The sequence below is a fragment of the Emys orbicularis genome, chromosome 4 (assembly GCF_028017835.1).
Source record: "Emys orbicularis isolate rEmyOrb1 chromosome 4, rEmyOrb1.hap1, whole genome shotgun sequence".
In the NCBI taxonomy this organism is placed as follows: Eukaryota; Metazoa; Chordata; order Testudines; family Emydidae; genus Emys; species Emys orbicularis.
In genome coordinates, this window is record NC_088686.1 from 28307842 (window position 1) to 28325613 (window position 17772).

Consider the following 17772-nt stretch of genomic DNA (forward strand, 5'->3'; position numbering starts at 1 on the left):
TGTACACTGTTCATGTTCATTTTACTTTTTCTCCTACCTCTGGATTTATTATACCCTTAAAGTGAAAATCTAACACAAAATTAATTTTTAACTGTTAAGATGCTGGTGCAAAACCAGAAAATTTGAGCTAATACTGAACCTCTTCTTGAGCCTGGATATTGTAGTTCATGTCACATAAAAAGATGTTTAATGCTTGGGAGACCCCTGGTTAGATGTTCATACAATCTATAATATAAAGGCCCAACCTGTGTAGCTACATAAATTAAAGAAGCAATTTCAATCCAAACTCTGAATGTCCTGTTTTTCATTGATTTATGCCAGACAATGTAATGGATTCTCACACTTTTTTTGGATGAAAGTTTACAATGTGATGACTTTCTAGGTACAATAGTACATGTAGGCAATGTAACAATTAATTTGGACATCTAATGTATTAGTTTATACATATTATATGTATTAATGCATTTTCACAGGCTAACTCATAAAAAAGGCACATATACATCTCCAGTGGATATCTACTGTAAAATTTCTCAGCATATATCACTAATAATTTATTTTGCTTGCTTTTTTCAATATAAGGATTGTACTGAAAATAAACCCACTTGCTGTACACTCCATTCTGGAAAGGATCGCAGCTGAAGAAGAAGAGGGTGATGGAAACTTTCAAGAGGAAGAGGAAGGAGGATCTCATTCTCTTAAGGATGTCTGTGATCTTAGAAGACCAGAGCCTTCTCCTTTTTCCTCTCGTAGGGTCATGTTTGAAAACGAAGAGGTAAAACAGAGTCTTACTGTTTACAGAATCATTGTAGATACAAATGAATATTGCCTTTCTGGTTTATATGCAGCTTCTGTTCCAGATAACCCTCAACAATTTGAGATTGTATGTTTTGTTTATTTTCAGATGGTGATGCCTGGTGATGCAGTTGAGATGACCGAGTTTCAGGATAAAGCAATCAGCAATTCTCATTATGTATTGGAACTCATGTTACCAAAAGTTCACTTAACACTGCCAGACAAGAGCTTTTATGAGAAACTTTACAATAGGCGAGTATAAGCATTAGTTTGCTTGGTTAGTATGATCTGTATTTCTGGTTAGTGTATTCATTGGTCATAAGAACAACTAAGTCAGTAGCTACAGCAGTAATTAATTTGTCCTGTAATATTTGTACAGCTCTATAACAATGTAAAGTGCTATATAAATGCTATTCTAAGTTATTATCAGAAGTGCAATGAAGTCTCCTCTCAGGACCCTATTTGAACAGCCAGCCACTCAAAACAGTTTGGCAGATCTTTTCTATTGAGAATAAAATAAATAAGTTTTTGCTTCCACCAAATGAACCTTTGTTTTAAGATCTTACAGTTGCCACAATCTACGTGAATTCCTCTTCAAATTCCGCTTCAAAAATTGTTGAATTAGATTATTTTCCCTTCCCTTTGTGTGTGTGTGTGTGTATGTGTATATATATATATATATATACACATACATATATATATAGTTTTAAATAGGGCTGTTGATTAATCGCAGTTAACTCATACGATTAAATAAAAAAAAATCACGATTAATCGCAGTTTTAATCAAACTGTTAAACAATAGAATACCCATTGAAATGTATTAAATATTTTGGATGTTTTTCTATATTTTCATATACATTGTATTCTGTGTTGTAATTGAAATCAAAGTGTATATTATTTTTTATTACACATATTTGCACTGTAAAAATGATAAACAAAAGAAATAGTATTTTTCAGTTCGCCTTATACAAGTACTGTAGTGCAATCTCTTTATCATGAAAGTGCAACTTACAAATGTAGATTTTATTTTTTTTGTTACATAACTGCAGTAAAATGCAAACCTTCAGAGCCTACAAGTCCACTCAATCCTACTTCTTATTCAGCTAATTGCTAAGACAAACAAGTTTGTTTACATTTACAGGAGATAATGCTGCCCGCTTCTTATTTACACCGTCACCAGAAAGTGAGAATAGGCGTTTGCATGGCACTTTTGTAGCTGGCATTGCAAGGTATTTACGTGTCAGATATGCTAAACATTCGTATGACCCTTCATGCTTCGGCCACCATTCCAGAGGACATGCTTTCATACTGATGATGCTCATTAAAAAACATGTGTTAATTAAATTTGTGACTGAACTCCTTGGGGGGGAGAATTGTATGCCCCCTGCTCTGTTTTACCTGCATTCTGCCATATATTTCATGTTATAGCAGTCTTGGATGATGACCCAGCACATGTTGTTCATTTTAAGAACACTTTTTGACAAAACGCAAAGGTACCAATGTGAGATTTCTAAAGATAGCTACAGCACTCAACCCAAGGTTTAAGAATGTGAAGTGCCTTCCAAAATCCGAGAGGAACAAGGTGAGGAGCATGCTTTCAGAAGTCTTAAAAGAGCGACACTCCTATGTGGAAACTACAGAACCCGAACCAACAAAAAAGAAAATCAACCTTCTGTTGGTGGCGTCTGACTCAGATAATGAAAATGAACGTGCGTTGGTCTGCACTGCTTTGGATTGTTATCGAGCAGAACCCGTCATCAGCATGGACACATGTCCCCTGGAATGGTGGTTAAAGCATGAATGGACATATGACTCTTCAGTGCATCTGGCACGTAAATATCTTGCGATGCCGGCTGCAACAGTGCCAGGAGAATGCCTGTTCTCACTTTCAGGTGACATAGTAAACAAGAAGCAGGCAGCATTATCTCCTGCAAATGTAAACAAACTTGTTTGTCTGAGCAATTGGCTGAACAAGAAGTAGGACTGAGTGGACTTGCAGGCTCTAAAGTTTTACATGGGTTTATTTTTGAATGCAGGGTTTTTTTAATATAATTCTACATTTGTAAGTTCAATTTTCATAATAAAGAGATTGCAGTACAATTGTATTAGGTGAATTGAAAAATACTATTTTTTTTCCCTGTGCAAATAATTGTAATAAAAAATAAATATAAAGTGAGCAATGTACACTTTGTTATTCCGTGTTGTAATTGAAATCAGTATATTTGAAAATGTAGAAAACATCCAAAAATATTTAAATAAATGGTATACTATTATTATTGAACAGTGCGATTAATCACAATTAATTTTTTTAATGGCTTGACAGCCCTAGTTTTAATTAAAGCAGATTCGATAAGGCAGAGAAAAAAATATCACTATTTACAATTTTAGCATCAGTAATGTACAATATAAAAACATACAAAAATCGTCAAGAAAAATTGAACCAGTCTTGAAAGAATAGAGAAGTTGATATAGAAATTGACACTTAAGTACATAGTGAAATAACAAACCGAAATTTTATTAAATTTCTAATCAATATGCAGGTACTTACACTAAATTACTCTAACCTTACCCTTGAAAAATATGAAATCCTGTCCTTTTTTTAGCCTCCGCTATCCCTCAGAAGCCTGACTTTGCTCTCTGCATGACACCTCAGCCATTAATTAAGCACTCCATGCCCCTTCAGTCCTCTCATAGGACAAGTCTTGGGAAGTCACTTCCACTTCAAGCAAAACTTTAACTCAGATTGCCCAAAAGACTGTCTTAAGCAAAGAAATCTAGAATGTGCATCCTGTGAATTTCTTTAACATCCATGAGGCAACCAGAGTAACTATCTTTGGCATATCCATTGAATTAGCGTATGTAAAGGATTTGTGCTGCACAGTCAAATGCCTGACATGTAATTAATAATAATCAGATTTTTGTAAAAAAATCTAAAGATCAGATTATTAGCATCTCTTTGTCACTAATATATGTTACTGCGATTTGTGCTCTTGAGCTCATCTCATCCTTTTGTAGACTATTTTGTATGAAATCTGTTACAGGACTGTTGCACATTAATTAGCTTTAATTCAAGTGGGAATATAGTCAGATTTTTAATAATGCAACAATAATGTGTTTTTCTTTCTTTCTAGGATCAGCAATGATTTATTATTGTGGGAACCCACAGCTCCATCTCCTGTAGAAACATTTGAGAATATTTCATATGGTGTTGGACTCTCAGTGGCCAGCCAAATGATCAATACTTTCAGTAAAGACAGCTTTAGTCAATTCAAATCTACAATTCATTATGGTAATGTATTTTATAAAACCTCTCGAACAACAGTGGTACAAGATGGATACAGTTGCCTGAGACTGTTAAGTTTATAAAGGGAAGACTTGAAGATATAAAATAAAGTGATTATATATCCCACAAAGAAACGTGTAAATGAATGTTTTGATATGGATAGAATGTTAGACAAAATACTGCTATGAAATTGAATGTTGTTAAAGGTGAAAAACTTGTAATTTTCTTTGATAACTTTTGTATTTGTCACATCAAGTTATTTTGTTGTTGTTTTCTTGTAGATGATGAGAGTGGATCTGAGGAGGAAACTCTACAATATTATTCCACAGTTGATCCAAACTATCGTTCACGCCGGAAGAAAAAGCTTGAATTGCAAAACAAGAACACACAGAGCTCTCTCTCTGTTCTTCTAAACGTTAATCATGGATTAGTGTCAATATTCACAGATGTAAAGGTGAGGTATCAGGAATGGAAAATATTGTGCTGAGTCTTAGGTTTACTTACAGGCATAATGTATCTTGTTATGCTGACAGGAGCTCTTGGTGCTATCTGTTGTATTATTGCTTTATTAGCAGTTTTGTTGTACAAACAGCACATATGACTCCACAAGTAGTCATAGGAGTGTCTTTCAGATAGAGTATCACTTTCTTAACGATATGGTTAAGGGTTCATCTGACTGTGATTCTATGTTTAAACAATTTTGATTACTTCATATTTAATGTTAGGAAAATTAAATACAAGGAGAGGAGAGCTGTATGGTAGCAAGTGGCACGTTATATTACACTGTCCTAAGCAACAATAATTCCACAAGCAGCGATATGTTTCTTGATTCTTTCATCAGCAGGATGGTGGGAATATTCTGGAAGGCAAGCGTGGTGAATTCTGGTTTGAGTTCAACAGTGGTTCGTTATTCTGTGTGACTAAATATGAAGGTTTTGAAGACAAACATTACATCTGTCTTCATTCTAGCAGTCTCAGTTTATATCATCAAGGTAGGAACTTAAAATGTCAATGGATGTAAATTTGAGTAAAGATTAATTAACCGTTAAATATAGTCTCTTTGGGGCAGGGACAGTCGTTTTATTCTATGTACAGCATTTAGCATAATGGGGTTCTGGTCCATGACTAGGGTCCCTAGGCACTATAGTAATACAAATAATAAATAACAGTAATTAATATGTTTGCTTCAGGATCTGTCTAGCTTAAAATGACCTCTGCAACTGCTGGCCTGCAAAACTTTCAAATCTGCAGAAACTCTCTCTTTTTCAAAAAGTGTCATTCTCATTTGTTAATTTCCATGTAATTCCAAAATGGTACAATTCTGTGTGGACTCCTTGAAATCCTAATGTAGGTTTTAGGTCCTTTCCTGACTGGCTAAATTGCAGTCAGCCAGTAAAATATTTTAAAGGGACCAAATAGTCTTCATGGATGACAGCTCCATTGTAGCCAAGGAGGAGAGAGTGGGACCTGTCAGTTTTAAGGTTTCCTGTTCATATAACTTCAAATAAGCGGCAATGGGGTTAGGGAATTTCAGTGTGAGGGCTTCTATTAAGTTGGGGGGATGACATACATCTGGCACCATCTCTCATGATCTTCACCAACCTCCCAATCACTAAATTCTAGGGACAGAGGATGTACAACAGCAGAAGCTTTCCTATCACTCATGTCTGAGCTCTCGTTTCTGTTTTTGCTAATAGTATGGCAAACTTAATTGCTGGTAATTAGCTGGAGACTTAAAATGATCTTATCACCAGGTAAGGGTAGACCGATTTCCAATGGTTTTACTTAAATCACAAACATCTCTGCTGCACCGGATAACCATAGCTACAATCTCCATACAGGTGTGGTGGATGGAGTTGTCCCTCCATCTGAAATACGACTGCCTACCACAACGCGTCCACTTTGGTTAGAACCTACCATTTATTTTTCTGAAGAAGATGGTCTCAGTAGGACTTCTTCAGATGGTGTGGGAGTGGACTGTTTAAGTATGCTGTCTGTTGCAGTGAAAATCCAGTCAAATAAATCGGAGAGCAACACAAAGGTTTGTGTTTCCAACTTTAAGCTTTCGTGCATTGTCTAGATTATTTCAGACACCTAATTTACATGAAAGCATTTACAAGAATTCAAACTTTCTTCTAAAGGTCATAGATAAACACAAATAACTACAAACTTTGAACCATGTCCATTTTTAAACTACTAGTTTCATAACTATTGAAATCTGAATGCTTTACTAGACTTTAAAACTACTTTAATATTACTTATGGTTATGTCTGTTATTTACCAACATAACAGCGTAATTCTTCATGTGCTTCCTTGTGCTGATCACTATTGCTTTTATCTAAAGGATCTGTATTTTTTGGCCAGTTAGCCTTCTTGCCCATTCTTTGCTCTGTTTTACCTCTGCTATGCATTTGTGGAGGCGATTCTCCCACCTCAGGCAGGGATAAATACAAAGAGCTATAAGCTTAGTGTTCAGTTCATTGACAGCTTTGCCTGGTAGGGAAATATTGCATCTTTTACCCTAAAGAGCAGTCTTTGCCTGCCTACTTCCAGTCTCACTGTCTGCATTGGTAGGAGTTCATTTGGCTTTGGCTCCTGCATTCATTGGTATGGGCAGAAGATGAGAGCTCTGGCTCTGCTTTGCTCCCCCCCACCCAGAATCCAACAGTTCTTAGGTTACGTCTACACTACCCATCGGATCGGCGGGTAATGATCGATCCCCAGTCGCTCTGCCGTTGACTCCGGAACTCCACCACGGTGAGAGGCGGAAGCGGAGTCGACGGGGGAGCGGCGGCCGTCGATCCCGCGCCGCGAGGATGCGAAGTAAGTGATTCCAAGTCGATCTAAGATACGTCGACTTCAGCTACGCTGTTCTCATAGCTGAAGTTGCGTATCTTAGATTTATTTCTCCCCCCCCCCCCCCCCCCCAGTGTAGACCAGGCCTTATAGTGGCACACAGGTGGGATGGAAAAAAGAGGGAGTCTCCAGTGGCAGCCAACTTCAGACCATCACAAGGGCTCAACAGCTCAATGGCTTCAAGCTTTGCCAGGACCTTGGCAACCTCCAACACTGGGACACCAATAGACCTGTAGTTCCCATTCTTCATGGACCCCAGAATGATGCAACAGATCATTGTGCACCTTCCTAATGCCCTTTAGCCACTGCCTCTAACTACAGGGCATCTCCACTAGCCACCATTGATCTTCATCAGCTGGGGTAGGTGCCTTTCCTTAGTGATATCCACCACAACCAAGCCATATCTCTGGAAGTGCTACAGTGGCTTCTGACAGGGATAGGGGGTCTCCCTCTTCCAGCTGCAACTGGGCACTGATTGGAAAGGGCAAGCCATAAGATAGAGTTTAAGGCCAGAAGGGACCACAAGCTCAACTAATCTGATTGTGACATTCCATGGGGTACAATCTGGATTGCTGGACAACTGTGTCTTCTCAATACTCCAGCCTGGAGTGCCTTTTACACTCTTTGCTGTGAGAACCACCACTCCTAGCCAGTTCACACACAGCTTCTAGCATGCAAAATCACTCCCAGCTATATTACATAAATGCTCTGGCCAGCCACTCATGAATTACATACAGGGTGACAGCAGCAAATTCCCAGTCCCAGACCTTTCTCCAGAAATGTATGTCTTGTACTGCCCAGCATCCACTGGACAATGCAAGCTTCTATAAAGTCTCATTTCATCAATGGAAAATGATATGCACAGTCTCTGTTAACTCTTCAATCCAGACACACACTGGTTTAGATAAAACAATAAAGCAAGTTTATTAACTGCAGGAAGATTTTAAGCGATTACAAGTAATAAGGCATAGAAGTCAGAATTGGTTACAAAGAAAATAAAAAGATAAGACGCAAACTAATACCTAACTTAACATGCTAAGTGAACTTAAAAGCAAAAAGGTTTTTTTTCACCAAAGGCTTACAGCAGTCTGGCTGGATTGCTTCAGCCAGGAACTTCCCCTCCCCTAGTTCAATGATGCTTCCTTTGTCTTTCAAATGTTGTAGCTGTCGTGAGTATAGATGAAGGGCGATAGGTAATTTGTGTTGTGTGCGTCCTCCATTCTTATACCATACTCCCCTCTTTGAGGATTATCTCCAGCTCAGGTTCAGGCAACAGCCACTCTGTTTACACTGGAACCCCCAGTTCTATTATCAGTATGCAAAGTTCTTGCTTACACTCTTCCTCCTGCTGAAGAATGGCCATTTAACTAGGTGATGATCTATAATATAGTTCATCTGGTTATGCTGATACACTGGAGCCCCAGCCAGGTATCTTTTGTCTTTGAAAAACTGGTTTTGGCTTGCTTCTCTTAAACTTGGAACATGTTACAGTTATGTTATACAGTAGAATCTTCTAACTTTACATACAATGTTAATACACATATTTTACCAGGACAGTAATGTTCAGTATATTATGAGTTTCCAAATGATACCTCACAAGGCATACTCTGTACAAAATTTATCATAGTCTTGTAAAAATGGTGAACATGAGGTACAGCCAGTCGCACTGACGTCCCGTATATCACAAGCCACCAACACCACCCAGTACCCGCACACTAAAACTAAAAAACAAAATTAGACCAAAGTATTACAGCTCTCAGGAGACTAAACTATTATGTGCCACAGGAAGACAATAAGTAGGACCAAGATGCACCAATGTCCAAGGACTCTATGATAGCAGTGAGTTGATTACCCAGATGATCCCATTAAGTGACCCACACTCTACACTGCAGTGGAAAGAGAAAACCCTCCAAGGTCACTGCCAATCTGACATATAGTGAAAATTCCTTCCCAACCCCACATATGGCAGTCAGTTAGACTCTGAGCAAGAGCCAGCCAGCTAGGCTCCCGAGAGAGAGAACAAGAATGCTTAGTGCCCCCTCAGAGCACAAACACAGAATATGTTGGTGGAAAAAGAGAATCCCATCCAGACCCACTTCAGGCAACCACCTGAAACCCTGAGGCATGAGATTTTAGGAACATAAGACGTAAAGCTCTCCCCCCCCCCCCCCCCCCCCCGCCCGCCCATCACAAGCAACCCTGTCATATAGTCCCATTCATAAATTTGTCCAGCTGTCTCTGAAAACTACATTAACTAATTGTTTGCCCCCACAACTTCTATTTGGAGGCTGTTCCAGAACCTCACTCTGATTGTTAGAAACCCTCTTCTAATTTCCAGCCTGAATTTGTTCATAACCAGTTTATATCCATTTCTTCTTGTGCCAAGATTGTCCTTTAGTTTAAATAGCTCTTCACACTCCCTGGTGTTTACTGCTCCCACCCCTTCTCCAATGTATTTATAGAAAACAATCATATCCCTTTTCAGCCTTCATTTTGCTAGGCTAAACAAGCCAAGCCCTTTTTGTCCCCTCTCGTTAGATAGGTGTTCCATTCCTCTGATCATCATAGTAGCTCTTCTCTGCACCTGTTGTAAATTGAATTAATCTTTCTTGAACATGGGTAGCCAAAATTGTACACCGTATTCCAAATGAGATCTTACCAGTGCCTTATAAAATGACATTAATACTTTATTTCTACTGGAAATGCCTCTCCTGATAAGTCTTAGGATAGTATTTGTTTTTTTTCATAGCCAAATTGATCCTTCATAAGGTCTCACTGTCTGTAACTTTTGTGTCATATGCATCTTTGGACTTTTAAAGATTTGTGGCATAGACCATAGGATGCAGTACTATAGCGAGATCATGTTTGTGGATTGTAGAATAGAAAGCCAAACTGAACACTTAATTGTCTCTCTCTAAGTATTTTGAGAACAAGCTCTTTGATGAAGCAGTGCACAAGGGAGTTCTTTTTTGAAGCAAAAGACAGAAAGACTCTACGATCAACAAAGCAGAAGAGGAAGGACTGCAGAACATTATTTAAAAAAAAAAAAAAGTCAGTCAGTCAGTCACTTTGTGGCTTCTCCTCTTAGAATGGCTGCCAGATTCCACCCTAGATGTGGTTGCATGTCAGTTGTTTTTGAGTGATCCCCGTGAATATAATCTGTAAAGTGCCTTGGGATACTTCAGGGCAAAAGATGCTACGTGTACTTACAGATAGGTGGTTATATTAGAAAAATCTATTCCTTTTAAATAATATTGTGTGTTTTGTTTGTTCATTACAGTGTAGCTTCTTGGCCTATTTTAGTCTTCACATTACTGTTTAGAACAGCACCCCTGAATGATAGTGGTTTGATATTCATAAAATATTATTTTACAAAAAGGGTTAGACTGTGTTAACCATGATTTCAATGACATAACTATTGATGCATAGTGTTTATCTTCTTGAAATAGTATCTTTCTGAATTCAGACTTAGGACCCAATCACGTCCCCCTTGAAGGTGGTGGGAGTCCTGCTGTTGACTTAAATGGGAACAAGATAAAACCCACAGTTCAGAGTTCCAAATCTCAAAACATATACACTAATTTAATGTACACTAATTTGCATAACTTTTCTATGCAGGAATTTCTAGTTGCTGTTGGGCTGAGAGGAGCCACTCTCCAGCACAGAGTATTGCCTTCAGGTCTAAGTTGGCATGAACAGGTCAGGTTAATGTAATTTTCTTGATTTCATGCTTAATTTCAGTTTTACTACTGATTTGTTTTAAAGATTGAACTGATCCTTCATGAAAAATCTTTGTCCTTTGGCTTTGTGTTTGACTCAATATCACTATCTTACTGTGTTCTCAGAAGCATTATTGCTGTCCTTTGACATTCTTTCCCCTCTTGCCTCCAGAGCATTGCTAGAGTTTGATCTTGTTGTGAAATCCTTATCTGTGTCATTATTTCCCATTTCATTTGCAACAATTATTTGGTCCTGCCATGAGGGCAGGGGACTGGACTCGATGACCTCTCGAGGTCCCTTCCAGTCCTAGAATCTATGAATCTATGAATTCCCCCTACTATGATCATTCTGAATCCTATCCTTTCAACTTCAGGAAATCCAGAATGTTGACCTCAAACTGCTCTCTCACTATTAGCTAAAAGATCTCAACACACCAATGCTTGATTATGTTCACCACTTTCATGTCCATCTCTGAATCCTATAATATAAATAATTCTCAACTGAAAAAAAAGGCTATTAAGGGACTCTCTCCACTTCAGATCTGCAACCCTATAACTGTCTTCATTTCCATCTGCTCATTTAATTTCTTAAATCACTTCTCTCCTATCTCTTTCCCACAACTAGCTTGAATAGTAGTAGTTGGAATAAAATACTTTGGAACAAGAGTGAATGACTGATTAAATATAAGCCTGTAATTCCAGACTGCAGTAGAATAAAAGGCTATATTGAGATGTGTGAATATAGAGGTTCAGGATATAGCACACATGACTAGAGAGAAAATTCCTGAGTACACAGAACTGAGGTGGGAGCCTTATCTGGAACACCTTTGGGTAGAACCTTTTTATAAAAAGGATAGCAATAAACTAGGGGGCAAGAGCTGCAAAGAAAATGATGGAATGAGGGAGGTTTGAAGAAACGTAACTTTTGTAGCTTAAATTAAGGGAGAGAACAAATACTTGAAAGGAATAAATGTAGAGGAGTAAACTCAAATAGTATTACAAGAAATGTTGACCTTTCAACTAAAGATGGGCAAGATTAGATACGAGAGAAAATTTCCCTAATAGTAAAAACTTGTCAGGAGTGGTGGTTCAGACCAAATTACTGGGGGGGGGGAAATAGACTTTAGGGAATAACGTAGGTTACTAAGTGGGGATATGGTAGAGATCTATAAAATCATGAATGATGTGGAGAAAGTGAATAAGGAAGTGTTATTTACCCCTTCACATAACACAAGAACCAGTGGTCACCCAATGAAATTAATAGGTAGCAGGTTTAAAACAAACCAAAAGAAGTACTTCTACACAGTATGCACAGTCAACTTGTGGAAGTCATTGCCAGGGGCTGTTGACAGCCAAAACTATAACTGGATTCAAAAAAGAATTACGTAAAATCATGGAGGAATGGCTATTAGCCAAGATGGTCAGGGACGCAACCCCATCCTCTGGGTGTCCCTAAGCCTCTGGCTGCCAGATGCTGGGACTGAACGACAGGGGATGGATCACTTGATGATTGCCTTGTTCTGTTGAATACCTTTGAAGCATCTGGCATTGGCCACTGTTGGAAGACGGGTTACTAGACTAGATGGACCATTAGTCTGATCTAGTGTGGCCGTTCTTAAGTTCTTACATCCTTATGTAGGAACTAACATGAACTTCTGTAGTTGTTGGGTTGGATTAAAAGGTTTCCATTTCTACTGTCTAATTCTCAACAGTTTGGGGGTTTCCTTCTCACACGTTCTGCCCTTTTTACATAGAACACTCTCCCTTCCTTTCAACTACTGAGTAAATGCCCCCTTAATATTTTGAGTTTCTCCCGTTCACTTTCTCTCTCTCTCTCAAACATTTTGTTATCGTATGTATTAAGGGTAATCTCTTTTAAAAATCCATGTTGTTTACTAAAATAGCATATATTGAAAGATGATAATTGTATTTTTGTGATTGTAGATTTTATATTTTTTGAATATTTCTGATGAGCCTGTTTTGGGATATAATCCTCCAGCTTCCATTACAACTTTTCATATACACCTCTGGAGTTGTGCTCTTGATTACAGGTAAATAAAATGAATGTGTGTTTGTCTCCTTATGGTACTATAACTGTTTAGTTAGATACTCTTTAGGAATACTCCAGTTTACATATCAGAATGCATATTTGTCCAGGCTTGTTTTGAAGAAAATGTTATAACTAAAAATAGTTCTCTTGATCAACCTTTAAGATTGCATTGTTGCATTGCTAAATATGTAGGATGTATTAAAAAAATTTCTCCTTTTTTGTTGTTAGGCCTTTGTTTTTGCCAACCAGATCTCTACTTACGGTTGAAACTTTCAGCATTTCCAGTAACGTTGCACTGGATAAGTCCTCTTCTACTCTCAGGTATAAGTTAGAGTGTTCATAAAATATGGAAGCTCCACATAACCATGGTAGCCTTTATTTCTTCTTCGAGTGCTTGCTCATGTCCATTCCATGTTAGGTGGTATGGCACACCACATGCACAGAGATTTTTCCTTCAATGGTATCCATCGGGCTGGCTCTAGCGCCCTTTGGACTTGGTGCTTACAGTTCCCGCCCAGGTCCTCACCTCCCTCGATCAGTGGAGGGGACCTCTGGTTGGTAGGCTTGGGATTCCCTTTGTCAAACCCTATGCCTCAGAATCCCTAATCTTGGATACATCCAAGCTAGGTTGGGGGGTTCACCTTGAGCACCTCAAGAATCAAGGTCTGTGGTCCCAGGAGGAACTCGCCTTATGTATAAATGTCAGAGAGCTCAGTGGGGTCCACCTAGCATGTTTTTATCCCAGATTGCAGACAAGGTTATGCAAGTCCTTACGGACAACATGGCAGCCATGTTTTACATCAACAAGCAGGGAGGGGCATGTTCTTCCCCCTGTGTCAAGAGGCCATTTGCTTATGGGAATTCTGCGTAAAGCACTCAATCTCACCTTCCAGGAGCTCAGAAAAATCTGCCAGATCACCTCAGCAGATCTTTCTCCTCTCACCATGAGTGGTCCCTTCATCCCCATATAGTCAGGACCATCTTCCAGCAGCAGGTGACTCCCCTCCGAGACCTGTTTGCAACCAGGCAAAACAGGAAGTGTCAGTAGTTTTGATCTCTATGCAGGCGCAGCCCGGGCTTGCTCACAGATGCCTGCTCCCCTGGACAAAGCACCTGTTGTATGCATTTTCCCCTTATTCCTCTCATGCACAGTCTTACTCAAAGTCAAGCACGACAGAAAGAAGGTTATTCTTGTGGCCCTAGCATGGCCATGCCAGCACTGGTTCGAAATGTTATTGGACCTGTCAGTAGTGACCCCAATGCCGCTTCCTCCCCTTTAGACCTGATCTTGCATGATAATGTCTGATTGCTCTACCCGAACCTCAAGGCCCTCCACCTGGAAGCTCCATGGTTAAACCCAGCAGAGCTGGCCTGTTTGGAGCAAATCTGCCAGGTATTGCTAGGTAGTAGGAAACCATCTACTAGAGTGACTTACCTCGCCAAGTGGAAGCATTTCTCCGTGTGGTCGTCCCAGTGAGGCATCTCACCTTCTAGGTCACCTCTCCAGTTTGTGCTGGAGTATCTGCTTCATCTGAAACATCGGGGCCTACTCATCTCATCAGTTAAGGTACATCTAGCGGCCATCACAATCTTCTAACCTCCGGTGGATGGTAGGTCGTTTTTTTCCTCACAAAATGTCCATTCACTTCCTCGGGCTTAGAGAGACTATACCTGCAGATTCGTGAACCCATTTCCCCCATGGGACCTAAACCTGGTCCTGTCAAGATTCACAGGCCCTCCCTTTGAGCTATTGGCATCATTCTCCTTGTCGTACCTCTCCTGGAAGGTCGCCTTCCTGGTAGCGATTACCTTGGTCAGGAGGATCTCAGAGATCAGGGCCCTTACGTCAGAACCGCTGTATATAGTGTTCTTTAAGGACAAGGTTCAACTTCACCATGCTTTCCTTCTGAAGGTATTGCAGTTTCACAGTAATCAGGCTATCTTTCTGCCAGTATTCTTCCCGAAACCGTACAAGAATAGGGAGGAGCAGTGTCTCCACACGTTGGACGTTAGGCATGCCCTGGCCTTATATATAGAAAAGACCAAACTGTTCCGTACATCCATGCAGTTCTTTGTGGCAATAGCAGACAGAATGAAAGGTCTGCCAGTTTTGGCCCAAAGAATTTCATCCTGGATCACTTCCTGCATTCGCTTGTGCTATGAGCAGGTGGGCACGCCATCTCCTGCCATCTGCACTGTCCACTCGACGAGAGCTCAAACTTCGTCAGTGGCGTTTCTGGCTCAGGTACCAATCCAGGTATTTGCAGAGTGGCGACCTGGTCGTTGGTGCATATTTTTTCTTCCCACTACGCCATCACCCAGCAGGCTAGAGATGATTCCGGGTTTGGTAGAGCAGTGTTGCAATCCTCATATCCACGAACTCTGAGCCGACCTCTTAAGGTACTGCTTGGGAGTCACCTAACGTGGAATGGACACAAGCAAGCACTTGAAGAAAAAGCGGTTACTAACCTTTCTGTGAGTGTTTTTCTTCGAGATGTGTTGCTCATATCCGTTCCACAACCCACCCTCCTCCCCCTCTTTCGGAGTTAGCCAGTAAGAAGGAACTGAGAAGGTGCAGAGCTGGCCAGGCCCTTTATACCGGCACATGCATGTGCAGCACCAGAGGGTACTAGAGTCTTCCCAACAGATACCACTGAGGGAAAAATTTCCATCAACTGTGCACTCAGCGTGTGCACGCCACCCAACATGGAACGGACATGAGCAACACATCTTAAAGAACAACAGTTACAGAAAGGTTAGTAACCATTTTTTCTGTCTTTTATGGAGAAAATATTCTCCTTGAGTGGAGAATTACATCTTTTCCAGACTATGTAGTATACTTTGCCTGGATATAATCCCTGGGTTTGCTTAAATCCATTGTTCTTGAGTGGATTGTTTGTCCCACTGCTAATTGTTGTTTTGATACCTTTAAATATGCTTGAAAAATATTGTAAAATCAGATGTTTGTGTGTGGGCTGCTGAGCACGATGGCATCTTCAGATCTCTAGAACAAGGATTTGTTTTGGTCAGGTGGGATAGTAGATAAAGAAATACAAAATGGTTATAGGTCATCCTAAATTAATATTGTTATTCCCCTATTTTTACTTGAGAATTGGTTCTTTAGTATTTTTATTGGATTTAAAGCCTGTTCCTATTGTGGTATCCTTTTAAATGGTCTTGTAATAGTGCTGTATTCTGGAAATAAATGTTATGTTGTTAAAAATATTTTAAACCTCTGCCATAATATGATAAAGGAAAGATTAGCCTAGCTGTACTGCCTTCCAAGGAATCTACTCATTATTCCCAGAAGGATCTAGGGCAGCGGTCCCCAAACTTTTGAGGGTCGTTCCCTCCCCCCCCCCCCACCTTACCCCTGTCTGTGCCCGGACGGAAGCAAGGCCCCTGCTCGGTGGGGGAGTTGGGTTGCGGGACTGACGTGAACAGAGGCAGAGGGGCTGAGGCTGGGGCCGCAGCGGGGGGTGAGCCTGGGGGCGGGAGTGGGGCTGTGGTGGGGGCCAGCAGCCGGGTACGGCTCTGCCCCTGGCCTCAGCCCCAGGCCAGGAACGGAGCCACAGCCAGTGGCCAAGGCTGGGGGCTGGCACGGGGCTGGGAGCAGAGCTGCGTGAGGCTGGGGACAGGGCCAGCCCCACAGTTTGGGGACCTCTGATCTAGGGAGACTACATGTAGCCCTGGATAATTTTCAACCCCACAAAAGGTTAAACTGATGATAGTAAAATTTAAATTATTTTATTCTCCAGTAATCCTCTCCATGCCCTTACAGCCAGATGAAAGGATAATTATTAAAAACTGTTACAATGGAGAGTAAAAACTTTAGGATTTAAATATGTTCTGGCTTTTTACATAATGTCATATAATTTACTTTGAGTGTGACGTGCACAGTTTTTAACCAGGCATTTTTGTTTCCCATTTTTCTCCTGTAGAATAATCTTGGATGAGGCTGCTTTGCATTTGTCTGACAAGTGCAACGCTGTTACAGTGAATCTGCAGAGAGGTAAGGGTGTTTTAGAAGCAGTGGTAACCATATGCTAACCTTATAAATATAGCCTTCAGAATTTAAAGAAATCTACAGAAATATTAAAAACAGTCCAATAGGCTACTGGAGAAGAGAGCTGGGTTTATAGTTAGACTTGAGTGTGTAATGTAGTATAGCAGAAAAATGTGACCAGTTTTGTTTTAAACTGTATGTCCAGGGTCATGTCACAGAACAAGGAAATAAAAGTTCTTTTCTATATGGCTCTAGCAGGTTCTCTTGGAGCATTTGGGTGGCCCATTCCATGGAACCTGGTTCAATACAGAAATAAAACCCCCTCCGTCCACACACTCCTAGTTGTCACCTACCACTCCACACTGGAACCCATATGGGGTATCATCAAACAACTAAAATCCATACTCAAAGGGGACCCCATCCTGAAAGAAATCTTTCCGGAACCCCCTCTTCTGGCCTTCAAACAGCCCCCCAGCCTCTCCAAGCTCATTATCAGAAGCAAGCTTTCCACAGACAAGGGGACACCAACTTAAAGCGGCACCAGACCCTACAAGTACACATGCAAAACCTACAGACATATCTCCATTGCTACAATGATCAGCATCCCCCCACAACATACCTTTCAAGATCCATGGCTTCTATGCATGGTATACCTCATCCAGTGCACTAAATGCCCCAATAACAATTATATGGGTGAAACTAGACAATCACTACAATCTCAAATGAACTTACACAGGGTATTTCTGTCTTTTATCATTTTCCTATCACCCGTGGGTGAAATTTTTTCTCAAAGCGATCACTTTCTATCTGACCTATCAGTCCTCATCCTGCACAACATATTCAAAAGTCAAGTCTGGCAGCTTAAATTCATAACTTTGCTAGACACTAAAAGTCACGGTCTTAATTAAGACATTGGATTTATGGCTTATTACAGCAATCTATAACCCACTAACCCCTTTTTTGTCTAATGACTACATGGGTGTTAACTGGCCACTGCACCTTGAATGGTCTCTTACAATATAACTAACTGCTTCTGCTAAATTATCTGTTCAATCTTGCATTTAGC

General features: G+C 40.2%; 1 protein-coding gene across 1 annotated transcript in view; it reads left to right on the forward strand.

Annotated features, from left to right (window-relative positions):
* ATG2B (autophagy related 2B) overlaps nucleotides 1-17772 on the forward strand; it is a 71966-nt gene that overhangs the window by 29761 nt on the left and 24433 nt on the right. The window contains exons 17-26 of the mRNA XM_065404472.1: nucleotides 580-772; nucleotides 902-1044; nucleotides 3924-4081; nucleotides 4357-4529; nucleotides 4917-5067; nucleotides 5917-6116; nucleotides 10550-10630; nucleotides 12595-12701; nucleotides 12929-13021; nucleotides 16642-16712. Coding sequence (XP_065260544.1) covers nucleotides 580-772; nucleotides 902-1044; nucleotides 3924-4081; nucleotides 4357-4529; nucleotides 4917-5067; nucleotides 5917-6116; nucleotides 10550-10630; nucleotides 12595-12701; nucleotides 12929-13021; nucleotides 16642-16712 — 1370 coding nt within the window. The remainder of the gene's footprint in view (nucleotides 1-579; nucleotides 773-901; nucleotides 1045-3923; nucleotides 4082-4356; nucleotides 4530-4916; nucleotides 5068-5916; nucleotides 6117-10549; nucleotides 10631-12594; nucleotides 12702-12928; nucleotides 13022-16641; nucleotides 16713-17772) is intronic.